General features: G+C 35.6%; 1 protein-coding gene across 1 annotated transcript; it reads left to right on the top strand.

Annotated features, from left to right (window-relative positions):
- The first annotated feature begins 12,411 nt into the window (after positions 1-12,411).
- LOC143556116 (uncharacterized) lies at positions 12,412-20,510 on the top strand. The gene is made up of 7 exons (XM_077045536.1): positions 12,412-15,114; positions 15,197-15,293; positions 15,364-15,707; positions 17,269-17,910; positions 18,132-18,824; positions 19,898-20,006; positions 20,089-20,510. Exons 1-7 carry the CDS (start codon positions 12,424-12,426, stop codon positions 20,508-20,510), a joined length of 4,998 nt encoding a protein of 1,665 aa, XP_076901651.1. The 5' UTR covers positions 12,412-12,423.
- The last annotated feature ends 6,324 nt before the right edge of the window (positions 20,511-26,834 follow it).

Genomic DNA, 26,834 nt, shown 5'->3' with positions numbered 1-26,834 from the left:
TAAATCTTCTAGAGTGTTATAATACGCAAACAGCTGTCCCAGGGCATTACCTTGTAGTTGTTTACGCGGACGAATGTTTTGTCCTGCGGACAACGTTTGAGGATGCCAGGATGCTTCCGCATGCTTTGTGGGGATGTTTCTTCCACCCATGATTATGCGGATGACTTGAATGCCCCGCGGGTGCCGTATGAAGGACTTCTGGTTGACCCGCGGGTGTTACTTAAGGGTATTTGGGTCTTTTTGGTACTCTACCTCTATAACTAAAAAACACTATAATTTTCTCTCGTGTTCAATTAAATAATATTTTTTATCATTTTATACAGGTTATCTCTCCTCTACTAACAACCACTTCAACAAATATTAAAAATTAAATAGGGGCAAACACAGTTTCTTTACATTTACAAAAAATTACTATATTTTCTCTCTACACTCTATAATTTACACTCACAATCTTATTCTATAATTTGAAAATCCCTCTCACATTATTTTATGAGATGAGTTGAAAATGCTCAGACTGCTGAATTATTGCTTTGGTAACAACAAAAAAAAAAGTGGACCATGACCCATGCTAAAAAGATGCAATGGTGCATATTATCTATTCTATAGGACCCTGTTATCTTATCCACATTAGAGTTGTTCACGAATTGAGTCAAATCGAATATAGAAATGCTAATACTTAGTTTGGTTTAAACCGTGTCGAACCAAACGACTTGAATTTAAAGAAGCGAGCGCTATGTTTATTTTGAACTTGATTTGGTTTTAAATCGAGCGGTTTGATTCGGCTTGATTTAGCTTGGTTTCGTAGGAAGTTTCCAATTTTAAATTTTTAAAACTCCAAAATGTTATTAATTCAAGACTTTCAACTAAAAAAATATATAGAGTTCCAACTCTAAAATGACTAAAAGTCAAAGTTAGCAAGAAAACATACATAATAAGTTCAACGAAGATACCTGATCGACATTTTCTCCTAACAATACGTGTATCATGTGTGATGAGAACTAGTATCTAGTTTTTCAAAGGTGTAATCGAAGTATTAAATTGCAAAATGACAGACAACTTTGTGGAAAAGTGGAATTGTGGAAGTATTGAACACGCTACTAGGGTTTAAAATTAAACTTTGAAGTCAACACAAAAGTAGGAAATTTAAAAATCCTTAAAAATGTGTATATTCTATATAAATACATATGATATACATAAATTTTAAACTAAAAAATAATTCGAGCAAAAAAAACCGAACAGAACCAAGCGAAGCTTTGGTCGTGTTTGGCTTGTTTTCAAATCGAATCGTTCTGACTGGCTAATTTCCAAATCGAGCAGAGCGGAGAACGAGCATCGAGCGGCGATAAGTTTGGACAACCCTAATCCGCACCCATTAATTGAATAGAATACTCATACTCTCCTCTTTTAATGGATATTTTTTAGATTTTGATTATATTTTCTGATATAACGGAAGATATAAAATATATTTAAACGTTTTGTTTCAGATAATAATTATATTTCGTTGGGTTTCATAATATTAAGAGCATTCACGTTCAATTCATCAAATTTTGTTAGGGAGTTTTTTATAATGTATAAAGTGCTTTAAGGTGTTGTGAGCATATGAGAAAGAAAATGCGGTGATTTTTTTATATATTTGAAAAGCTATTGTTCACCCCTATAATTTTTTAATATATTTTTAAAGTAGTTGTGAGTGGAGGAAATAGAAAAATGTAAGGGTAAATTACCAAAATAAACAAGTTTGACCCATTTTTTTTTCAAAATAGACATGTTTAATTTAGCCTACATCTTTCCAATCATGGAGTTTTTGACCAATAAACAAGTGACATGTCAGCGAAGCCGGCTAAGTTTAGCCGCCACTTTATGGACACAGAATTTTGTGAAAAGTAAACGGGACCCACCTTTATACTATAAAAATTCAACACGTGTTAAAGGCGGCTAAATTTAGCCTACATCTATGGTTATTTAGCCAGCACCCTTGACTCTTAGCCGGCTTTGGAATATGTGTCCAATCACTTAGCCGGCTCCATATATTCCTTCTTAGCCGGCTCCAACTCGGCTTGTAGGCTAAAGCTTCACTTAGCCGTCTTGGTTTTTTTCCTTTTAACCGTCTAAGTTTAGCCGCTAAAATTTTAAATATTTACCAAACAACTAAATAATTAGTCGGCTTTCTTGTTTTTATCTCTTAAGCCATCTTCATTTAGCCGCCCATATTAAATACTTTAACTACCAAATTAAATATTTAGCCGGCTCACATTTTGTTTCTCTCTTAGCCGTCTTGATTTTCTCTTTTGACCGTCATGTTTTAGCCACTAAAGTTAAATATTTTACTTGCCTAATAAAATATAAGCTTAACCGGCTAAATTATTTAATTGAGTATGTAAAGGTATTTAATTTTGGGGGCTAAATCCACACCTGCTAAGAAGACGGCTAAGAGATAAAAAGATAGAAGCCGGCTAAAATATTTAACTTTAACGGCTAAAACATGACGGCTAAGAGAGAAAATCAAGACGACTAAAAGAGACAAAATGTGAGCTGACCAAATATTTAATTTGGTAGTTAAAGTATTTAATATGACGGCTAAATGAAGATGGCTAAGAGAGAAAAACAAAAAAGCTGGCTAATTATTTAATTGGTTTGGTAAATATTTTAAAGTTTGGCGACTAAAATTAGACGGCTAAAAGAAAAAAAAATGGCTAAGTGAAGCTTTAGCCTACAAGTCGAGTTGGAGATGGCTATGAAGGAATATATGGGGCCGGCTAAGTGAATAAACACAAATCCTAAAGCCGGCTAAATAACCATAGATGTGGTTAAGTTTAATCGTCTTTGACGCGTGTCGAATTTTTATTGGCTAAGGTGGGTCCCGTTTACTTTACACAAAATTTTGTGTTCATAAAGTGGCGGCTACACTTAACCGGCTTCGCTGACGTGTCACTTGTTTATTGGTCAAAAACTCAATAATTGGAAATATGTAGGCTAAATTAAATATGTTTATTTTGAAAAAATAAAAATTGGGTCAAACTTGTCTATTTTGGTAATTACCCAAAAATGTAATGATAAATGTATAAAAAATATTATATAATTGAAATGGAGAGAGGGTATATAGTGATTTTAGTGTAATTTTGGATTTGAAAATAGAGTATGGGTTGTGAATGGTCCAAGCCCAGGCGTGTAATAATATGATGTCCAACTAATTTTTGTATTTTATAATTTGTTTACATTTTGATCACATACAAATGAAATTAGCGCGCTAAATGTGATAATCAAGTAGAGTAATTATGTAATTACATCATAGTGTAATTACATAATTACACTATGATGTAATTACATAATTACTCTACTTGATTCTTACAGTTAACACGTTAATTTTATTTGTACGCTAAGTTTCCCCTAATTTGTATAATAAAATAGAAGCTAAGAATTTTCCGTAGAGTAGAGTGATAATTTCCCAGTATTTTTGTACACTCTTATAGCATTCAAATAATGATTGCGCAACCGTACACGGGTTATGCGAGGTGAGGAGGAGAGGTGGGTGTTTTGTGGTGTTTTTGGAGCCGCCCAATTTTGGTTATGTGAGGGTTAAAGTTGGAACAAGTGGACGAGGTGACTTGACGTTGAGTCAGTTTTATGAACTCTTATCGTAATACTCTGTAGATATGCTACCATGTTAGATATATATTGTTCAAATAATATATATTTAAAAAAAAAGAACAAAAAGCAATTATGAATTATTGGTTCTTTATCGTACAAAAAGGTGACCAAGACACATCAGGAAAAGAACCAACGCACACATCACTGGTTTAGATTCCAAAACACTCTCATTCTCTCCCTATTTTACCTTACTTTGGCTTTCCTAAATCAATATTTATTTCAGGTTGCCTGTTTCAGTGGTGGTGCATCTGAAGATTATTAAGGGTATGTTAATTTTCAGTTTAGTTTTAGCCATCAAAACTTTGACTCGTCTTTTATCTTTCATGACATAATGTTAGGTTTCTTATTGCTAATTTGATTACTTTTATGAGTTAATATATTATATCTGGTAGGAATTCCATATGTAATTTCACCAAGACACCAATTGTTAGTGTTACATGCGTAAATTGGTTTCAAACGGCTCATTCGTAATTTTAGATGTGGCTGAAATAACCAAATTGAAACACAACTAAAACCCAATCTCTTATCATATTAAGAGGCTATATGTTAGAAAACTTTATTATAATCTTAATAAATCATGTATTTACTTGTCTTCCTTTGTTATTTGTCCGGATTGATTAACTAGAATAAACTATTAACAGTAATGGTTTTTAGATATTCACGACGGTCGGTGACTCGGTTGAGGGTAAGAAGTTTGTGAATTGGATTGTGCTTGGTTGTAAAATTATATATGGAATTGGAATCTTGGGCAATTTAAATCTAACACATAGTGACTAACATCATCTTCAATCACCATACCGCCAATTAAATCTTAATTCGATTTCTTCTGGTTGTGTTAAATATGTTTCCTATTTTTTCTGGATTTTAGTGTTAAATACGTGAGGGCGCTTCAGTAATTATTTTGAATTTCAGTTAGATTTTTGGGAAGAAAAAAAAAAGGATATTGGTTTTAAATATTCTGAACTTTGACCCATTGGTAGATAGCACTCCCAACTTACAAAATGTTCCTCAACACTTCCAACTTTTAACATATTTTTTTCTTGAACTCCCGGAGTAGCGAGACACTAACTACGTTAGTGTTTGGGGTAAAAAATGTCATTTTTCAAAGTTAAAGGGATATCATCAATATTTTATTTATTACATATTCCACACCCTTCTCCACCCAACCACCACCCCATCTTCCATGTCGACAACCACTGACCACCACCGCCATCGAAGACCACAACCACGACGAAAGAATCTGTCACCACCATCGTCGTACCTTACCCTCGCTACCAGATCCGAGGTAACCGTCTTACCCTACCATCACCCTGCAATCATCACCGTCTCCGGCCGACCCCGTGTTTCTCTTTGCTTTTACGGTTAGTACACCGCCATCATCATTTCCGCCACACACACACAAACATCATCGCCATCATCATCTCTGATTTTTTTGGATACGGTTAGGGCACCGCCATCATCATCCCCGCCACACACACACAAACACTATCGCCACCATCATTTCCGATTTTTGGATTTTGAAATTGAGGGATTTGTTGGAAATTAAATTGCTCAACAATTGGAAATTAAAGATCAAGATTAGTAAGGCAAATGTTTGTTATACATATGCCATCTTGAAATTGCGGGGGTTTTGCTAGAGTGATAAGTTAAAAGGTCTTATATACCGTCATTAGGAAAGCTGCTAAACTTAACCATAAGATGGTACAATGAAATTAAGGCGTCGGTGAATTCTGTCAGTGGCGGTGATGGTTGGTGGTTGCCGGTGGTGGTGGTGGTTAGTGGCTGCCAGTGGTGGTCGGTGATTGTCGGCAGGGAAGAGGGGGTGGTGATTGGGTGAAGAAGGGTATGGAATATATAATAGGAAAATTGGATGTTAATAATCCAAACTATTAACCACTGGCCAATCTCAACTAACAATTTGACCGGTGTCAATCCCAACTTTTAGTTTTGTTACCAATAACAATCTCAGTCTAACAAATTATTAACTCCGTTAGTTATTATCGTTGAGTTAGTTTTAAATGACCTAAATACCCACACACACACACAATTCCGTTAACCATCTATGGCCACTATCACCTTCACCATCTCCGGTCACTGTCGCCTTACACCATCTCCGGCAACACCAGTTCGCAGGCTCCCATTTCGGGCCAAACCACCATTATCCACATCTACAATTTGCCGATATATCTACTATTCTCTTATCAAGCTTATTGAGACCACCTGAAAACCAAAGCTGTCGCGGAGTACCGGTGGAACTTTAACGCCGCCACCCACTACATCCTTGAGATCGTGCTGAAAATCATAAGACACCGGAAAGATACCAGCCTCCACTATTAGATCCCTATAGTGTTACCAGATCTGGTCCTAACAACCATAACAACCTCCGCTATATGAATGGAAGAAAACCTAGCCATCGATCTACCCATTAACAGCCATGATACCATCGCTTGTCTAATGTTCAACAACCACCGTGAAACCATACCACCACCGCCGATTAGAAAACTTCACTGGAAAATCGTGGTGATGATGAGCGAAGATGATGATGGTCGACCGGAAATGGGTAGTAGCGGCCTGAGATGATGATGGAGACGATTAGTGACAACGACTAGCCGGAGATGGTGGAGCGACGGTGACAGGCAGGAGGTGATGACGGGAATGCAGTGGCTTGTGACTTAATAAGATTTATTAACAGATAGATTAATAAAGTTATTATTTATTTGTTAGTGGGTATTTTAGTCATTTAGTACTAACTTAACAATTATAACTAACGGAGTTAACAATTTATTATTCTGATATTTAATATTCGTAACAAAAATGAAAGTTGGGACTGTCATCGATCACATTGTTAGTTGGGATTATTATTGGTCAATAATTATTAGATAAATAGACAATTAGTTATTATTAGAGGGTGTGCTATGTAATTATGTTTTCTATTAATACCTCATGTAATCATATTTGTTAATTACAAAATGCACATTACAATTACCAAGTTTAACTTGGTATCAGAGCCTTGTCTCTGTAACCCTAATCTGCTGCCTCACACAACCCTAGTATGCAACCATAATCTGTCGCCACCCTCAACCACACCACTTGTCCACTGATCAACATGGCCCTATTACAGCCATTCACTAATGCTACCAAAACAACCCACAATTCTCACAAATTCTCATTCACACTCTCTCCCACAATTATGGATATTGGAAGGCTATACTTCAACCCTTTTTGGTTACAAACAATCTCTATGGCTATGTGGATAGCACAATCCCATGTCCACCAGCCACTATTCAACCACCCTCCCCTGCTGCTGATCGACCACCACCTGAACCACAACCAAACCCTAATCACACCGCATGGCTATCAAATGACGCTCATATTCGTATGCTCATCCTTTCAACTATCTCCGAATCTGCCTTCAATCATGTTCAACACACTAGCACATCACGTGAACTCTGGTTGGCTATTAAATGAGCCTATTCACCCAACACTATCTCCCGAGAATTTACTCTCAAACAACAACTGCTGAAAATCGAGATGAAAAGTGATGAAGTACCATCCATCTACCTTGAACGAGCACAAGAGTACACGGACACTTTAGCCAATATTGGTGAACCGGTAAAGGAAAAGGATCTGGTTATGTTGGTTGTTGCTAGATTACGAGACGAGTACCATGTACTTAAGAGTAACATTATCACTCGACAATTTCTTACTGCTTTTAACGAATTGCATGCCCTGATTTCTGACAATGACTTTATGATCAAAAAATCTTTACCCACTGTCCCTCCTGCCCATGCATTCACAGCCGCAACCAACAACCCCGTACCCACTACATCTCCTCTCGGCCCCTCCCACTATCCCACAATCCAAGCCTTACAAAACTTGTTAACCAACTGAGCATTCAGCACCAGTCCGTGCAACCAGCTTTACCTCAACCTCAAGCTTATTACACCAACCGTTCTGGAAATACTAGGGGCCGTGGTCTAAACAACAAACGGGGGCGAGGTTCTTACAACAACAATACAAAATACAATTACCGTAATCAGAACAGCAACAACCGCAACCAGTTTTCATGGACATCTACCCAAAACACATTTTTTGGTACTTGTATTCGATGTGGAATTGGCCACGTCCCCTCTCAGTGCCCCAACCGAGACCCGTCTACCATGCGTGGTCGTTCACCGTCTACCAATTATGCTGATTCTCACTCACAAGCTTCCATCTCTTGGCGTCCGGATACCGGTTCTACTCACCATGTGACACCTGATCTTTCAAGCTTTAAGTATTTTGAACCATATCATAGTGGTGACAATCTTTTTGTTGGTGATAGTAAGCCTCTTCCAATCCTTCATATTGGTTCTTCTCGCTATTATTCTCCAAACCAAACTTTTTCCCTAAACAATATTCTTCATGTTCCAACAATTAGACAAAACCTCCTTTCCGTTCAATAATTTTGTCATGATAATAACGTGTTCTTTGAATTTCACTTTAAATTCTTTTATGTGAAGGGCAAGCTTACACGCACTACCCTCCTCACGGGTCCCATCAATGATGGACTTTACTCATTCTGTCTTCCTCAGAATCAGGATGTTCCCAAAGTTGCTTTCTCCACTGCTCATGCTTCGTACAAGACTTGGCATCAAAGGCTTGGTTATCCACATCAGCAAACTTTAAATTTTATGCTTTCTAAGTATCTTTTACCTGTTTCAGACAAAAATGCTGGATTTTCTTGTGATTCTTGTTTTGTGGGAAACTCTTTCAAACTTTCATTACCTTTATCTGATTATAAAAGTTCACATGTCTTAGATTTGGTTATTTGTGATGTTTGGGGCCCTGCACCAGTTTCTTCATATGATGGTCACCATTATTTTTTATTATGTGTTTATCATTATTCTAAATTTATGTGGTTCTTTCCCTTAAAACTTAAATCTGTTGTGTTTATCACTTCCCAACACTTCATAACCATGGCTGAAAACAGTTTAAAACAAAGCTTAAATTGGTCCAAACCGGCTGGGGAGGTGAGTTTCGAAAATTATCTCCTTTATTTTAGAACATGGAATTATCCACATACTTTCCTGTCCACATACAAGGGAACAGAATGGCGTCGTTGAGTGTCGTCATCGCCATGTCGTCGAAACTGGGCTTACCTTTATCTTATTATAAAAGTTCACATGTCTTAGATTTGGTTATTTATGATGTTTGGGGCCTGCACATGTTTCTTCATATGATGGTCACCATTATTTTTTATTATGTGTTGATCATTATTCTAAATTTATGTGGTTCTTTTCCTTAAATCTTAAATCTGATGTGTTTATCACTTTCCAACACTTCATAACCATGGCTGAACGATAGTTTAAAACAAAACTTAAATCGATCCAAACCGATTGGGGAGGTGAGTTTCGATAATTATTTCCTTTTTTTAGAACATGGCATTATCCGCATACTTTCATGTCCACATACAAGTGAACAGAATGGCGTCGTTGAGCGTCGTCATCGTCATGTCGTCGAAACTAGGCTTACTTTACTCGCCCAGTCTCATGTTCCACAAAAATTCTGGCACTTTGCTTTTGGCACGGCACTTTACCTAATTAATCAGATGCCCTCTCGCCACAACTCACATATGTGTCCATTTGAACATCTTTTCAATCGCAAACCCGATTACTCTTTTCTTCGTGTTTTTGGGTGCAGTGTTATCCACATCTTCGAGCCTACAATCCTCACAAAATGGATTTTCGATCTATTCAGTGTGTTTTCCTCGGATATAGCACCTCACATTACGGATACCGGTGCTTTAATCCCCACTCTAGCCGGCTTTATATTGCCCGTCATGTTAGATTTAAAGAACATGCCTTTCCTTTTCAGCCATCACCATCTTCTGCCAAACCAACACCATAATCTCCTTATTATTCCTCTTATCCCACTCCACCTATGTCACCAGACCAAACACCCACCACTTCGGCCCACTCACCCACCATCTTATCACACTCCACTAATATCATCAGACCATACACCAACCCATAGATCAGCCCCCATATCCAATTCAACTCCACCACCCCCTTCGGCATTCTCGCCTACAAACACTAGTTCCAATCCACCATCTGTTTCATCCTCCATACCTGTTCCTCCTCCTCCACCGCCACCTCGAACCCGCCCACCTAATTTGCGACCCAATCTGAAACAACCTTCTCGGTACAATCCTTCATCTTACACTACAACCATCTCCCCGGGTACTGAACCCGTGTCCTTTGCTATTGCCAACAAAGATTCTCACCGGCGGAAATCCATAGCTGAAGAATATTCGGCACTTGTTCAAAACGGCACTTGGTCTTTAGCTCCACGTAGTAAAAAATGAATGTTGTGGATTGCAAATGGGTATACAGATTAAAACAGGATCAAACTGGAGCTGTTACGCGTTACAAAGCGCGTCTTGTAGCTAAAGGTTTTCGCCAACAACTAGGTGTGGATTATCATGATACATTTAGCCCGGTTGTCAAGGCTACTACCATTCGTGTTGTCTTGTCTATTGTGGTCACGAGAGGGTGGTACCTTCGACAATTGGATATACAAAATGCATTTTTGCATGGTGATCTCAAAGAAACTGTTTATCTCCAACAGCCACCTGGTTTTGTTAATCCTCAAATACCAGATCATGTGTGTCTTCTTCATAAGTCTCTTTATGGGCTTAAACAGGCTCCACGAGTGTGGTTTCATCGGTTGTCATCTGCTCTAATTGCCCTTGGATTTAGAGGATCCAAAACAGATCCCACCTTGTTTATTTATTCAGCAGGTAACACTCTATTATATATGTTGATTTATGTGGATGATATTATCCTCACTAGCAATGATCCTGTTGCCATTGATAACATTGTTCATCGTCTTAGCACCACTTTTGTTGTTCAAGACTTAGGAAAGTTGTCCTACTTTCTAGGGATTGAGATTGTGCAACGTGGCAAAGATATATTATTGTCTCAAAAGAAATATAGTTTGGAATTACTAAACCGGGATGGGCTTTCTCAAGCCAAACCGGTTCCTTCACCCATGACCAATTCTGCCAATCTAACACTTGGTGACAGCGCCCCATATAATAACCCAGTTCAGTATCGACAAATTGTTGGGGCTCTTCAGTATGTTACGTTATCTCACCCAGATTTGACATTTGCAGTCAACAAAGTCTGCCAGTTTATGCATTCTCCCACGATTAATCATTGGTCAGCTGTTAAACGGATATTGCGATATCTTCAGGGCACATCTGATTTGGTCTTTTACTGCATCATAAATCTGCCTCGTTACTTCATGCTTATACCGATGCTTCTCTTACAGCATATTCTGATTCTGATTGGGCTGGCTTCCCGGGTGACTGTCGGTCCACCGGGGGATTTGCCATTTATATAGGTAACAATCTTGTTTCTTGAGCTGCTTATAAACAGAAGACTATCTCTCGGTCATCCACAAAATCCGAATACAAGGCGTTGGCCGACACTGTTGCTGAAGTGACTTGGCTAGTGAAACTTCTTCGTGAATTGTGTGTTCCTATCACCACTGCTCCTACATTGTGGTGTGACAACTTGGGGGCTACCTACCTATCTGCAAATCTAGTGTTTCATGCCAGAACAAAGCATGTTGAAAGTGACTTTCACTTTGTACGCGAAATGGTTGCTCAACAGCTGGTGGTTCAATTTATATCTACACATGATCAGATTGCTGATGTCTTTACCAAGGCGTTACCCGCACAACGGTTTCTATTTTTAAGGTCCAAGCTATAGGTCGAACCTCGGCCTTAGCTTGCGGGGGAATATTAGATAAATAGACAATTAGTTATTATTAGAGGGTGTGCTATGTAATTATGTTTTCTATTTATACCTCCTGTAATCATCTTTGTTAATTACAATATACACAATACAATTACCATGTTTAACTATAATTAATAGTTTGGATTATTAAAATCCAACTTTCCTATATAATAGATAAAATTTTGATTTTATCCCTTTAACTTTGAAAATGACATTTTTTACCCCAAACACTAACGGAGTTAGTGTCTCGTTACTCCGGGAGTGCCAGAAAAAAATATGTTAAAAGTTGGGAGTGTTTGGGAACATTTCGTAAATTGGGAGTGCTATCTACCAATGGGTCAAAGTTCGGAGTATTTAAAACCAATATCGCATAAAAGAAACAGGAAAAAAGGAATTTTATGCGTGTGCTGTAAATCTCTTATTTTTTATACACTTTCTATATATATGGTATATTGGTAAGTTTATAAATGTTGAGTTTGTCCATCCATACATTCACTCATCTTCTCCTTGCTATCAGATGCCTCTCCACTTCATTCCTACTCACATTTTGGTTTGATTTTTGGACAGATATTAACTTATAAATTATATTTAAACCTTTTCAATTGATTTATTATAATTAGAGCTTTTATATTGATTCGAAATATGCTGCATGATGGACATACTATAATTTCCCTAAAGTTCTTGATCATTTCACATATGTTTGGGTTGGCCAGCGATGATCAAATCATTTTTTTAGCTTAAATGTTTACATTGTTGCCTAAAATTTTAATCACAAATCTTTTCTGATGTCAACCGTATTTCAGAATTTTGAATCATTATATAAATCAGCACCTCTTGGTATTTAATTAAGATTTAGAATTTATAAAAGCAGATGTTATGTGTTGTTCAAAAGAAACAAAAAAACTAGAAGATAGAATATTGTTCTTTAATACACATTTCACTCTCTTGATTACTTTTTTGTTTGTATAAACAGCAGACACAAATCTGCAGCATGGACTTTGTAACTCCGATTCTTGATCCCATTGTTAAATCTTTGCGTGTCCCTGTTAAGAGACACTTGGGTTATTTGGTTTCCTCCTCAAACAAGGTCAGAGGCATGCATGAAAAAGTGACTGAATTGGAAGGTTCAGCACAGGATATGCGTACTTGGCAAGATTCAAGTGTTGTAAACAGTCACATGGTGCCTCATCGTGTCCCGGGTTGGTTGGGAGAAGTTGAAGAAATCAAAGCAAGAAAGGAGACAATTCCAACGGGTGGAATTGGATGCTTTAGCCTAAAGATGAGATACAAAACAGGAAAAGAGTCATCTTATATTGTCAAACATATAGAGCGTCTCATGAAGGAAAAGGCTGAGATGGTGTGGAGCGATGAAAGAATACCTCTTGCCATGGTTAGTTACCCAAGACCATCAACCTCTTTTGTAGTTCATGAGGAAGACCACAACCAAAACGAAAGCCAAATTGATTCCAGGGATCTGATCTTCAAAAAAGCATTAAAATTTCTTGAATCAAACAAAGATAATACCCAAAAGATGGCTCTATGTGGAATGGGTGGTATTGGAAAGACCACAATGATGGAAGAGCTGAAGAAGGTTGTCAAAGAAAAAAGGATGTTTGATTACATTGTGAAGGTTGTTGTTGGGCAGAATCCAAACCCAGTTTATGTTCAACAAACTATTGCAGAGTACCTTGGTGAAGCTCTAACTGAAACAACTAAGGATACAAGGGCTGAGAGTCTTCAGAAAATATTTGAAAACATCTTGAAAGAGAGTAAAAAGAAGATTTTGGTGATACTGGATGATGTTTTGGAGGAGTTCAACCTCAAAGATATTGGACTAACGAATCCTTTACCAAATGGCTTAAAGTTGTTGCTAACGTCTCGAGATGAAAGTGTTTGCATTCAGATGGGTGTTGAAGCTAGTCTGATCATCAGAATTGTTGTTTTGAAAGACGAAGAAGTAAAAAAACTATTTTGGGAAATAACAGGACTAGGTTCATATACTGATACTGAACCTGACCTGCTACAGATAGGAGATGGTATCGTAAAGAGGTGTGGTGGTTTGCCTATTGCCATAAAAACCATTGCCTCCGCTTTAAAATTTAACAAGGAAAAGTATGCATGGAAAGATGCACTTATTCGATTACAAAAGAAAAGGTTTTATGGTCTTGATCTTAAAGCAATATTTGAAATTAGCTACATGAATCTCCAAGAGGAAGATCTTAAAGCAATTTTTATTCTTTGTGGCTTGTTCCCAGAGGACTATAATATTGCCAGAGAGGACTTACTGAGATATGGATGGGGATTAAACTTTTATGAGGGGTATTCTATAATAACTGCGAGAGACCGGGTACACACTTGTGTTGACAAACTCATAGGTTTGAACTTGTTGATTAAAGCTGATCGAGAAGGATGTGTCAAAATGCATGATCTCGTGAGCGATTTTGTGTTAAACAATTTTTCAGAGGTGAAGCAAGCTTCAATAGTGAACCATAATAATAATGTTGCAAATCAACTTAAGGAAGACGATTCTTATGAAAGAATTCTATTAAAGTGCATAGGTATGCATGAGTTTCCTGAAAATTTTAATCACCCAAACCTTGCACTTTTAAAGCTAATGGACGGGGATCAGCAACTCAAGTTTCCTGAAAATTTCTATACAAGAATGGAGAAACTTGAGGTTGTGGCTTATGAGAATATGCATCTAAAGTTGCTTCCGCCATACTCGACCAACCTTCGAGCATTGTGTCTTTATTCATGCTCGTTGGTGGATGGTGACATATCTTTTCTTGAAAATTTTATAAACTTGGAAGTACTCAGACTTGCCAACTGTCACATAAACAAGCTCCCATCAAATATTAGGAAGTTGAAAAGGCTAAGGTTACTTGACTTAACTGGATGTGATGCTCTTTGTATCGATGATGGTGTCTTTCAAAGCTTTGAAAAACTTGAAGAGCTTTATATGGGAGTATCTAGAAGGAGCACTGTTAAGTTCACAGATGCCAATTGTAAAGAATTAAGGATGCTTTCAAGAAAACTTTCTACATTAGAGCTTGAATTCTATAAGAATAAGGCGCAACCAATTGATGTCTCCTTTGAGAATCTCCAAAGGTTTAGCATAGCTGTGGGGTGTCTGCTATATAGGGACGATTTAAATTGGTGCCACAGCGATCAATATTCATTCAAAATTACACTATTTCTAGTGACTACAAGCATTGAACTTGTTGAGTGCAAAATTAATGAGTTGTTTAGGAAAACAGAGATACTTCATTTGGAAGTGAACGATATGAGTTATCTTGAAGATATTTTAATGCATCCCCCTCGAAGTTCCTTTTGCAATTTAAAAGCACTTAGTATTTCTAACTGTGGAGGCTTGGCATACCTCTTCACAGTTTGTGTGGCAAAAGGTCTGATCAAACTGGAGAGCCTCGAAATTAGATCATGTAATGCATTGAGATCAATGGTAAATTCTGAGAATAGTGAAGACAGGGTTATCAGATTTAACAAGTTAAAAAAGTTGTCTTTGCATAACCTACCGGAGCTAGTAAGTCTATGTGACCCTGACAATGTAATCGAGTTATCACAACTGACGGAATTAATACTTTATGGACTTCCGAACATTACTAGTATCTTTCCCGAGAACGATATTAATATTTCTACAAATAAACCATTCTTGAACAAAGAAGTAAATATACACCAATCACTTTTTGTCTTATGTTGATTTAAGTATTACAAGGCCTGCTGATTTTTTTTCCCCTTTTTTGCAGGATGTGATTCCAAAATTGGAAATATGGCCATATGAAATAACTGGCAGTGAGGAGATTAATAATATTTCTATGTTGAGAAATATTAAAGTGGAAGACTGTAATAGTCTTGTGAATCTTTTTTCCAAGCAATCCAATGCGATTACTAAGTCATTTGGAAGAGCTTAAAGTTAGACGATGTGGTTCAATTGAAGTACTATTCAACATAGACTTTGGTAAATTGGAGCAACTAGGCAGCAATAGCAACTTGAGAAGAATTGAAGCGATGGAGCTAGTGAAACTAAGAGAGCTATGGAGGATAAAAGATACTAAAAATAAGTACTCTCGCCATTTCATTTGTGGCTTTCGTTTTGTTGAATACATAGAAATCAGGAATTGTGCGAGGTTTAAAAATATAGTGACGCCTAGTGCCACCAATTTTGATTTAAGATCACTTAAGGACATCAGTATATGGAGTTGGAAAAAAAGGGGTCAGAGAAAAAAGGCATTGGTTAAGGATAGACAAGAGCAAGAGGTATGACTCTCAATTTCTATATAGTTAATATATTCACTTACTTTTGCTTATTAACTGAAGGGCTTGTTTATTTATTTATAAAAAATCAAAGGTTACTTTTGCTTATTTAAAACACTTCACAAGCTTGTAAGGAATACTTTTTGATTAAACCACAAATGCCCTTGGTTCTTTTTGGATCTTCTGTCATAACTTTTTCAATGTTTTATGGGTTTCATTTGTTTTCGGTTTCACAAATAGCATCTATAATATATATAAATGAAACCATAAAAATTCTACGTGTCATGATGTGACCAGATTTGCTTGATTTTTAAATGCAGGCTTCTCATGCATTTGACCCGAATTCACGGTTATTGGTCTCATCAAACCCAGATATTTCTTAAACGAGTTATAACATCTTATTAAATTAAAAATCAATCTCACCAAATATTTAATATAAAAATCCTATAAAGTAGGAATATGCTAAAAATTAATACCTGATTTATTTAAAAAAATATATATATTATTTATAATTAAAAAACTAATTTTATAGTAGAAAAAATAAACGGGTCTTTGGTCTCATCAAACCCATATAGCTTTTAAACCAGGTTATAAAATCTCATTTATTTGTGAAACAATTTATCATTAAACCATAAGTATACTATTAACTTTCATACAATATGAAAAAATAAAAATTCAAAAAATAAATAAATATTAAAAAACAAATAATATAAAACAACCCACGTAATATGCGAGTTCCTTTCTCAAACTTGATGCGAAGAAAAATTAGTAGTTATAATTAGCAAACTTGTGTCTTATGGATCGGTTCATTCATTATTTATTTTTTATTGTAAATCCTACGTGTCGCGATTTGGTCGCTCCCCATTTTTTTGAAGTCACCAGATTTGCTTGATTTTTAAATGGAGGCTTCTCATGCATTTTACCCGAATTCACGGGTATGGGTCTCATCAAACCTATGTATTTCTTAAACGGGTTATAACATCTCATTAAATTAAAAAATAATCTTACCAAAAATTTGATACAAAAATCATATAAAGTAGATATATACTAAAAATTAATATCTGCTTTATTTAAAAATATATATATATATATATATTATTTATAATTAAAAAACCAATTTTATAGTAAAAATATAAATGGGTCTTGGGTCTCATCAAACTCATATAGCTTTTAAACCGGGTTATAACATCTATTTTATTTGTGAACTAGTTTATCATCAAACCATAAGTATATTATTAACTTTCATACAATAAAAATAAAAATTCAAAAAATAGATAAATATTATAAATAAATAATATAAAACAAACCCTGTAATACAATACGGGGGATAAATACTAGTTGTGTGGTATATTGGTTACTGGTTAGACAATGAATCCAAAAGTAGAAAATATGGAAATGATTAGAAAATACGGTATTCATTTTGAGTCTTTTACTTTCTACTTCATTCAAATCAACATAACATTTGTTAAATTCAAAATTGCCAGCAATAGAATGATTTGTGAATGGATATATATGTTTGGCAAGAATTGCTAATTACATTTGTTGTTGGGATATTTCAATTCAGATTAATACTATGCCAAAGAAAGAGATATCAAAAGTGGGTGATAATATGTCTATATTTGCTTTCCCATCCAATCATATCACACCCAATTTCCATCACCTTTGTAGCATTGGGTTTAGAAGGTTTCAAGGGGTGGAGGTGGTGTTTGATATAGAGTCTCTAAGTAACAAAGATGATCAGTTGGTTATAAATGAACAACAACCATTGCCATTTCCATTACTCCCCTACCTTAAAGATTTACATTTACATGAAATGCATAATTTGACTCATGTGTGGAAGTGCCACAACTGGAACGAATTCTTCATTCCTCACAAAGACCAACCAAGATCCTCATTCCAAAACCTCACAACCATATCCTTGTCCAACTGCCAAAGCATCAAGTATTTGTTTTCACCTCTCATGGCGAAACTTTTTTCCAACTTAAAAAACGTCTGCACATCGAATTGTCATAGTATGGAAGAAGTTGTTTCAAAAAGGGATGATAAAGATGAAGATGAAGAAATGACTATATCTACAACTATCAACACAAACACCACCTTATTCCCTCATCTTGATCATCTTGATCTCACTTGCATGGATAATCTCAAGCATATCGGGGGTGGTGTTACCAAAGGTGCAACTAACGTCAGTCATGCTCAATCTAAGGTATGTTTTTTGTGTCTTCACCTAAGATTTTCGATTCAAATAGATAGAATGGTTATTGCAATTTCATCATTGTTCTCTTTCATAAAAAGATTATGAATCACATAATTATATACACATTTTTAGGGATATTAACTCGGTGGAGGATAAAAAATAACCAATAAAAAAACTACATTTAGCTTAATTTATTATATAACTTAAATTTGGAATTTCATGTTTTGCAGTTTAAAATGGATGTGGTTCGCTTGTCCTTATGCCAATACTCTAGAAAGATAGGTATAAAAGAATGTCATGGTTTGTCAAGTGTGATTCCATCTTATGCAGCCGGACACATGCAAAAGCTTCAAGAGTTGTGTATAGGATGGTGTAATACAATGGAGGAGGTATTTGAAACTAAACAGAAGATCACCGATAAATATACCGGTGGTTGTGGTAGTAGTAGTACTACTACTACTATAGTAATTCCAAGACCAACAAATAGTGTGATGCTTAAACTCCCCGACCTAATGAAACTGGAGATCTTTCACTGTAAGCATTTGAAATACATATTCACGTTTTCCACACTTGAAAGCCTCAAGAAACTCGAAACTTTGACAATAAGGGATTGCAGGGCAATGAATGTGATTGTTAGGGAAGAATATGTAGAAGATACGACACCATTTATGGACGTGGTCTTTCCTAATCTAAAATCAGTTATACTAGACGGTCTAACAAACCTTGCAGGTTTTTTCATAGGGATGGATATCGACTTTCAATGGCCATTGTTAGATTATGTTATGATTAATGATTGCCCCAATATGATGGTCTTCACATCTGGTTGGTCGATGACTCCGAGGCTCAAGTACATACACACACAGCTAGGAAAACATAAATGTGAATGTGACATCAACTTTTATGTGACACCCACGATGCATCAGGTATAAGTTACTTTACGAGAGGAGAAAAAGTACAATCCAAGTTGGAGTTGATTATAAATAAATAATAGTTATAAAGACTTCATTATCCAAGAAGTTATGTATTGTTACCTTGGTTTTAAAAGGTAAGAAGCGCACAAAAGCAACAAGGTCTAAAACCAAAGCGTAAAAACACATTGATTTTCGTACACAATGTGTAATATATTTATATGGTTTTTAAAAAATATCTTATAGGTTTTAAGCATCCCTACCCAATTTTTAGCTATTAATAAGCTTTATATAAGATTTTGTATATAAATTACATATGTGTACAACCTAAAAAACATATGATACAACATTCTGAAGCATAAAAATGAACCACATACAGAAAGAGCATGCCTCACGTGTGCTTTGTTTTTTGTCTAAAATTCACGCTCGCTTCTGCTATTTGTACGTCATCTTGTGTAGGCAAAAGCGACAAGGTCATCGCTTTATGCCGCTTTGTGCTTTTTGCATTCCATGCGCGCTTTTCAAAACCAAGGCTGTTACTGAAGTGGATCAAAAGGATTATTGGAATCATTTAGAGTCTGGTTTTGATCAAAGATAGAATCGGTTGAAATGAAACGTTTTAGAAGAAATTATAAACATATACTATCATTGCGATAAGCAGAGGCGGACATATGTGTCTGGTAAGGAGGGCGGCCGCCCACCTTAAATTTTTTTTTTTAGTGTTATTAATTTGTTTGTGAAAATCTCGATCGCCCTCATTAATATTAGTGATAAGTTCCGATGTCGCCCCCCCCCCCCCCCACCCAAAGAAAATAATTCCTTGGTCTACCACTGGCGATAAGTGGCAACAGGTGAAGGTGTCAATGAAGCTGGTAAACATATATTATTATTGCAATAATCTAGAATATAAGAATATCCTTTCTCGGCTGTTGTATATTTTGATTGACCCAAGTTAAACCATATGAAACTACCTTTACCCAAACTGACCATTATGTATATAAAGAATGGGTAATGGTTACCACCATTGCATCTAACATAGTCTTACATTGCCTTTGTGGCTTTTTTTTTCTTTTTTTTGGTTTTTGTAGAAACCATCCCCAAGCAGTTTAGACGGTATAAGATCATGGCCTGCTATCCTAGACAGGAAACCTTGGTCATTTCATAGTTTGATTGAATGCATCTTGTATTCTTATCACGGTCAAAAAGATCTTTCCATCCGATGAGTTGCGACAACTGCAAAAGCTTGAAACAATTCATGCAAACCATTGTTATGATATAGAGGAGGTATTTGAAGTAGCATTGGAAGTGACAAACAATGAATCACAAACTGTTGTCAAATTACCAATGCTAAGTGAAGTGGACTTATGCAATCTACCCAATTTGAAGTATATATGGAAGAGCAATCAGAGGAAAATATTGGAGTTTCCAAACCTAACAAAGCTGCCTATTAATGAATGCAATAGTTTACGACATGCTTTTACATGTTCCATGGTCGGTTGTGTCATGCAACTTCAAGAGCTACATATACGCAACTGTGGAGATATAAAGGCAATTGTCAAGGAAGAAGAAGATTGGGATGCCAAAGCGACTGAGATTGTGTTTCCTTGTCTGAAGTCCCTAAAACTAATAAATCTTTCAAGTCTTGAAGGATTTTGTTTAGGGAAGGAGGATATTACATTGTCATCCTTGGTTACCCTGTAAATCAAGGATTGCCCAATAACGATTTTCACTTAGGGTCGTTCAATTACTCCAGAGCTAACGGTAATAGAAACAAGTTTTGGCTCCTTTAATGTTAATGCTGGAGAAGATGACATCAATACCTTTATAATGGGAAAAAAACAAGAGGTAAGTAGATGATTTTTCCTTATGTTTCTTTCTATATAAATATTTGAGAAATCGCCATTTATGTTTAGCTAAGTTATTCTAATTTTCACTTAATTTGTTTTCAAATTAATGTTATGCAGGGATATAAGTTTGGTGATGTCGATGAACAAGGTAATTACTATTTTTAAGTCTATTGTTATCAGTTTTCATTATTACATATTTAACATTTTTTATGCACACTAACACTCACTTTGTTAATATATTAATTATGGTCACGTGCATGTTGGATTACAGGGAGGAGGTTTTGTGTCGCTAATTCACTTTTGCCCACATTTTACAGTATTTCATAATAGGTGTTTATGTTAAATGTAAAACCATATATTAATAACTATGTTGTTGTAAAACAACTAGAACCTATTAGTAATATAGAGAGAATAGAAGATGATGAATAGTTATTATATAATGGTAAATGTGTGAAGAGTCACTCTAATTATAAAGATTAATTCATAACACTTCCACTTGACTATCCATATAATGAAATATGCTTAGTGATGTTGCCTCATTAAATACTTTGCTAGGAAAACCCAGTGGGATTAAATCATAGCTAAGGGAAAAAGAGTGCAACACGTATTATACACCCCCTCAATTATACATCCTTGTGACACGTTTCGATCTTGTGAGAAAGTTTGTTTATGACTTTTGTAGTTAACAATCCGCCGCTTGATCTTGTAGTGTACACTTCCTTATTTAGAGGAATGATTTAATATCTTCATGTATGACTTGTAGTGTCTCATCTTGTAAATAAGTGAACATGTAGTGCCTTATCTTGTAAACATGAGATCCATGACTTTGCTAAATCACATTCCCTGCGTTAATACGACTAACCAAACCTTTTTTTACGGGTTAGTAAAATATTAACTCATATATTTCATACCTTGCATGTATCAAAATATTTATATTTAACTCATTTTGATGTCTCTTTACTTGAAACAAATTATATCAATAATAAAATAAATAATATATCTAGTTGTGTATAACTAGCAAGAAATATTGCATCAATTGCAATAAAGTATGGTACTTTTGATCAAAATTTATATTTAGAATAAGGGTAATTTGTTGAAATAAACTTCATCTCATTAAAATGTTTCAACGTCTTCTAAATGAAGTTTGATTGATATAAAATATCATTATACAAATGCTCGACCCGTATACCATCTCTTTATGAGATACAATGCAATAATCAACATGATATTGTTAATTTAATATTAAAATATTAAGCACATGGATCAAATATATCATATGCATATCTCTTTTCACGAGATAATCACCGAGTTAATTATACCATGTCTAACTCGACTTTTGTAGTCCACATATAGAACTTGTTAATTTCATATAATAATTTTTTCATAAATGCCTCATTGTAAGGCTCCGCTACCGGTGTCTCACTTTGGACGTTGGATTTACTCATAAACATAGTTCTAAATATCAGAGTTAGATAAAACATTCGCGGAATTTTAAAACATTACATATTAATTCGTAACTTGCCTTAAATAAACATCTTGTCTTTCAAAATCAAAAACATTAAACATAAAACAACTTAAGTCTTCGGATGTCAGCCTCTTATTCTTCTACCATGTGCCCCTGCTCAAGCTAGCTGTCTCATTCTACTCACCTACGTACATACTAAAAGTCAGCTACACTGAGTGAGTTCTAGTTAATTATACAACATACAACACATTCATAACTACATACTTTCATACATATTTCATACTTTAATATACTTACTTACTTTCATACCTTCTTTCATATTCACACCTTACATTTTAAAGAGCATTACGCCATATAACCTTTGCATATATTATTAGGGTATGCAACCCTTCAACCTTCGCATATAATATTAGGGTATGCAACCCTTTAACCTTCGCATATATTATTAGGGTATGCAAACCTTTAACCTTCGCATATATTATTAAGGTATGCAACTCTTTAACCTTCGCATATATTATTAGGGTATGCAACCCTTCAACTTACATTACTTTTCATCATCATTATCATTAACACATTCATACGTACCTTTCACAGTACCATACATACCATATTCATACATACTTCCTTGTTCACATACTCATATCATACATGCTACACTATACTTCCCTTAGCAATACGTGCAATATCCGAAAATTGTTCACGTACCATCAAGCATGCATTCATATTATAAACATAACTATCACATTCATCATTAGGAAATACACTTACCATTTAAGGTAAGTGTATTAATATTCACATTGAGTATGCACACGGCCCCGAAAACATAACAAGGAAATGGGGCTAAAAACTCACCTGAACTCGATTACGTTCACCGTTAATGGTTATTCCTTTCCTTAGATGTGCGCGACTAACTGTATAACAATTACATGTATCAATTAACTATCACTACCCATATCGCGTTTCTAGACTAATTATAACCCCCAATGAACAGGGGTCCGAGGGCAGCGCCCCTGGCAGCATGGTTCTAGGGGTGGCAGCCCCTAGCAGGGTCCACGGGGCAGAGCCCTGGCTGGGGTCGAGCTGCCAGGTCAGCTTGAAAAAATTTTATTTCCATTAACTGTCTTAACACATTTTTCATTAGAAATCTTAGATTATCATTTTATTCTCTAACTCATTCGTTATAACGAATTGCCTCTGATTCGTTATGTAACCTTCCTTAATTCGTTATCTGGTTCGTTATCATAACGTAGTGAATGGTGAGTAACGAATCGCCTGATTCGTTATCTTAATGAATTGGTGAGTAACGAACTCCTGATTCGTTATCTTAACATAACGAATTAGTGATAAGTAACGAATCACCAGATTCTTATCTTATCATAGCGAAATGGTGAGTAACGAATCACCTGATTCGTTATCTTATCATAACGAATTGGGCACATAACGAATGACCTGATTCGTTTGTCATAACGAAATAGCATATGTTCTTATCCAGACTTTGACTCAGGGTCATAATCAAAATAAGTAAGAACACAGAACCGTCAACAGGTATAGGATTTCCAATTAATCCTCATTTCGTGATGAAATAACACGAATCTGGTATCTATGGACTCGTAATACCAGCACCAACAAACCCTAACCATTCATTCATCCAAATATTTGTGTTTATATGGTGCGATTACCCAATAAACGAACCCACCCGGTTGTTCATATTAACAATTAACCTATCTATTGTTAACGAATTTCAGTGAGATTTGTTGCGTTGGATTCGTTTTTACCATACTCAAACAGATCTATGATTTCTGGACTAGATCCGAACTTAAACGAACAATATCTAGTTATAAGCGTGCCTTAAACGAGTCGGTTTACGAACACGGTCTAGTCTTGATGTTGTTTTGGTTCATCACAAAGTTCTAGCACCAACGGGTTCGGGTTTCCATCTTCGGATCTTGGCTCGGGATATAGGATGGTGTTTGTGTGTGTGTTTCAAGGTGTAGGCTATGGTGTAGAGATGGATAAAAATGGAAAGGTTTAGGGTTTAAGGGGTATTTATACTCCCTTAAGCCCATGGACTTCGGGCCCATTCCATTTCTTATTCCATCTTCTAAAGTCCAAGCCCATCCTCTTAGAATTTATTATCTAAACCGATACACGACACATTATTGCATAAACGAAATTCTCTTTTATTATTATAACCGAAAGTAGGATGTTACACTCATGCATATATAAACTATCATAGACATCCTTCCCTAATGAATAATCATGTATACAATATATTACACAAGAGTTTTTACAATCCGTTATGGACTTCCTTCCATGTTGCCTAATCGTGTATACAACTTTACTCTTCAAGAGTTTGGCACATAAACTTCATCTGGTTTGCACATTCTTTTCTATGATATTTAAAGATGTCATCCAGAATTATTTTAATTTCATTCCATATTATACCATTCTTGTACATAGTTTATTCAATATCACCATATGCTTATTAATGCATAGGAATTACATCCTTAAGATGCTTACTTTTAACCAATAAATCATGTTAGGAAACTCACCAGAAGTTCCATATATATTACATTCATCAATGTATATAAGAATAATATGTACTCAGATCCAAATTTATATAATACAATCATATTGTTCTCGAGAACTTATTATATATAATTTTGGCAATTTAAATCCTTGATAAATTTCATTATCATAATATTTATTAGATTCATATCATTTCTCTCTTGTATTACCAGATTAAATTATGTTGCATCCACCACTAGAGAATATATCTCCTCATCGTTGTGCCATTAATTATACCTTACCTTGCATAATTTTATTTTTCTTATCACACTTTCGCAGAAAAGACTCTTTTATATCTAATATATATTACAAAAACTAGTTGTATGGACCACTTTTCCAAAAACTAGCAGATTCGCGAGAGAATTCAGTTCTGCATCATTTGCATCTGTTTATTTTGCCAATCATTTTAATATCTCATTTATTGGCAGAACTTAGTTCTTGATCCTCAAAGTTTTCATTATTTCAAGCGTTATACGAAATTATCAAAGACGTCGTTTTTTTTCGATTCCATATATATCTAGACATGTTATAGTTTGTTGAGATCTCTTTTATTTTCAGGTACCTGAGGTTCTTATGGAACCATTATGTCCATCGTCTCTTAAAGAGAATATTTCATTATACCTCGACTTAACCATTTTCATTACTTGCTCCATTTTCGAGGATTTTCATTCTTTGAACCGAATAATCTATCACGCTTCAGGCATGCTATAGACTCATCACCAATGTATGGTTGTCCTTTCAATAACATTAATTAGAGCACTAGCAGTTGTTATATGTGACTTAGCTAGTCACTCTATTTAGGTTAGTGAATGCATCTGGTAGTTAATTCGCTAATTCTTGTAAATGAATTATCTTTTTAACTTCTTGTTTGCACTTTTTAACTTGAGGATCAACATAATGACAATTTATTACAACTTTTTAATTTTCCAACTACTTTTTATTTCCCCTCCATGCTGGAAATATTATTTGGTTTAAGTAAAAATCAATATTGAGTCGTAAACGAATCCCACGTTGATGACTCTAAATACATAATTATCAATACTTATCCATATCCAACATATATTCCCAACCTTCCTTGATGTCTCATATTTATGCACTGTGTGTAAGGCCCCAAACCCGGTAGCCCTACTTTCACGTCGGATTTACTCATAAACACAGTTCTACAAATCAGAGTTAATTAAAACCTTTCGCGAAAACGTTAACTTCAATAATTTGTTACAATATGTACAACTTGTCTTTAAAAACGTAACATAGTACATCACATTTAAAACATCATTTCTTCCATCTTCAGATGCCAGCCACTCAATCCATGCTATGTGCCACCCTCATGCTAGCTCTTTAATCTGCTCACCTGCGTGCATACTAAAAGTCAGCTACGTTGAGTGAGTTCTAGTTAATCAAGCAACTTACCATACAACCATTACATGCATTATATACGTATCCGAAGACACGTAGTCCACTGTCTAACCTGTTCACCTTACCGCTTAACCACTCAACTGCCCCTTAAGTCTTAGCCACTTGTTTACGGAAGCACATAAAGGCTTGCCCTCCCATGCGCTCACGTTATGCCACTTAATAGAGAAGGCACATATACGTTTACCCTACCACGCACTCACGTTATGCCACTTTAATAACTAAAGCACGTATAGGCTTACCCTACCACGTACTATCGTCATGCCACTAACACCCTTACTAGACCCTTGCCACTTCTATCACACTCTACCTCTACTTGTCTACAACACACTTTCTATCATCACATCATTTACATAATAAGCAAGCTACATCATAACATTTACACACACTAATAACCACTTGGGGATCATTCCCATTGGCAGTACACGCAATATCCGAAGATCGTTCACGCACCGACAAACCTTACCTTCATGTCTACACGTGCAATATCCGAAAATTGTTCACGCATCGATAGACATCCATTCATAACATCTATATATATATATATCATATCAAACATTATAGCATACACTTACCACTTAAGGTAAGTGTATTCACACTTCACATCGAGTATGCACACAGCCCAAAAATTATATCAAGGAATGGGGCTAGAAACTCACCTGAACCCGATTACGTTCACCGTTTATGGTTATTCCTTTCTTGAGTTGTGCACGACTAACTGTATAACAATTA

This window comes from Bidens hawaiensis, unplaced genomic scaffold (assembly GCF_021521415.1).
Source record: "Bidens hawaiensis isolate Kalapana, Puna unplaced genomic scaffold, B.hawaiensis_p1.1 tig00018436_1, whole genome shotgun sequence".
Taxonomy (NCBI): domain Eukaryota; kingdom Viridiplantae; phylum Streptophyta; class Magnoliopsida; order Asterales; family Asteraceae; genus Bidens; species Bidens hawaiensis.
The sequence above is the reverse complement of the archived record's forward strand: the minus strand, read 5'-3'. Positions and strand labels throughout refer to the sequence as shown.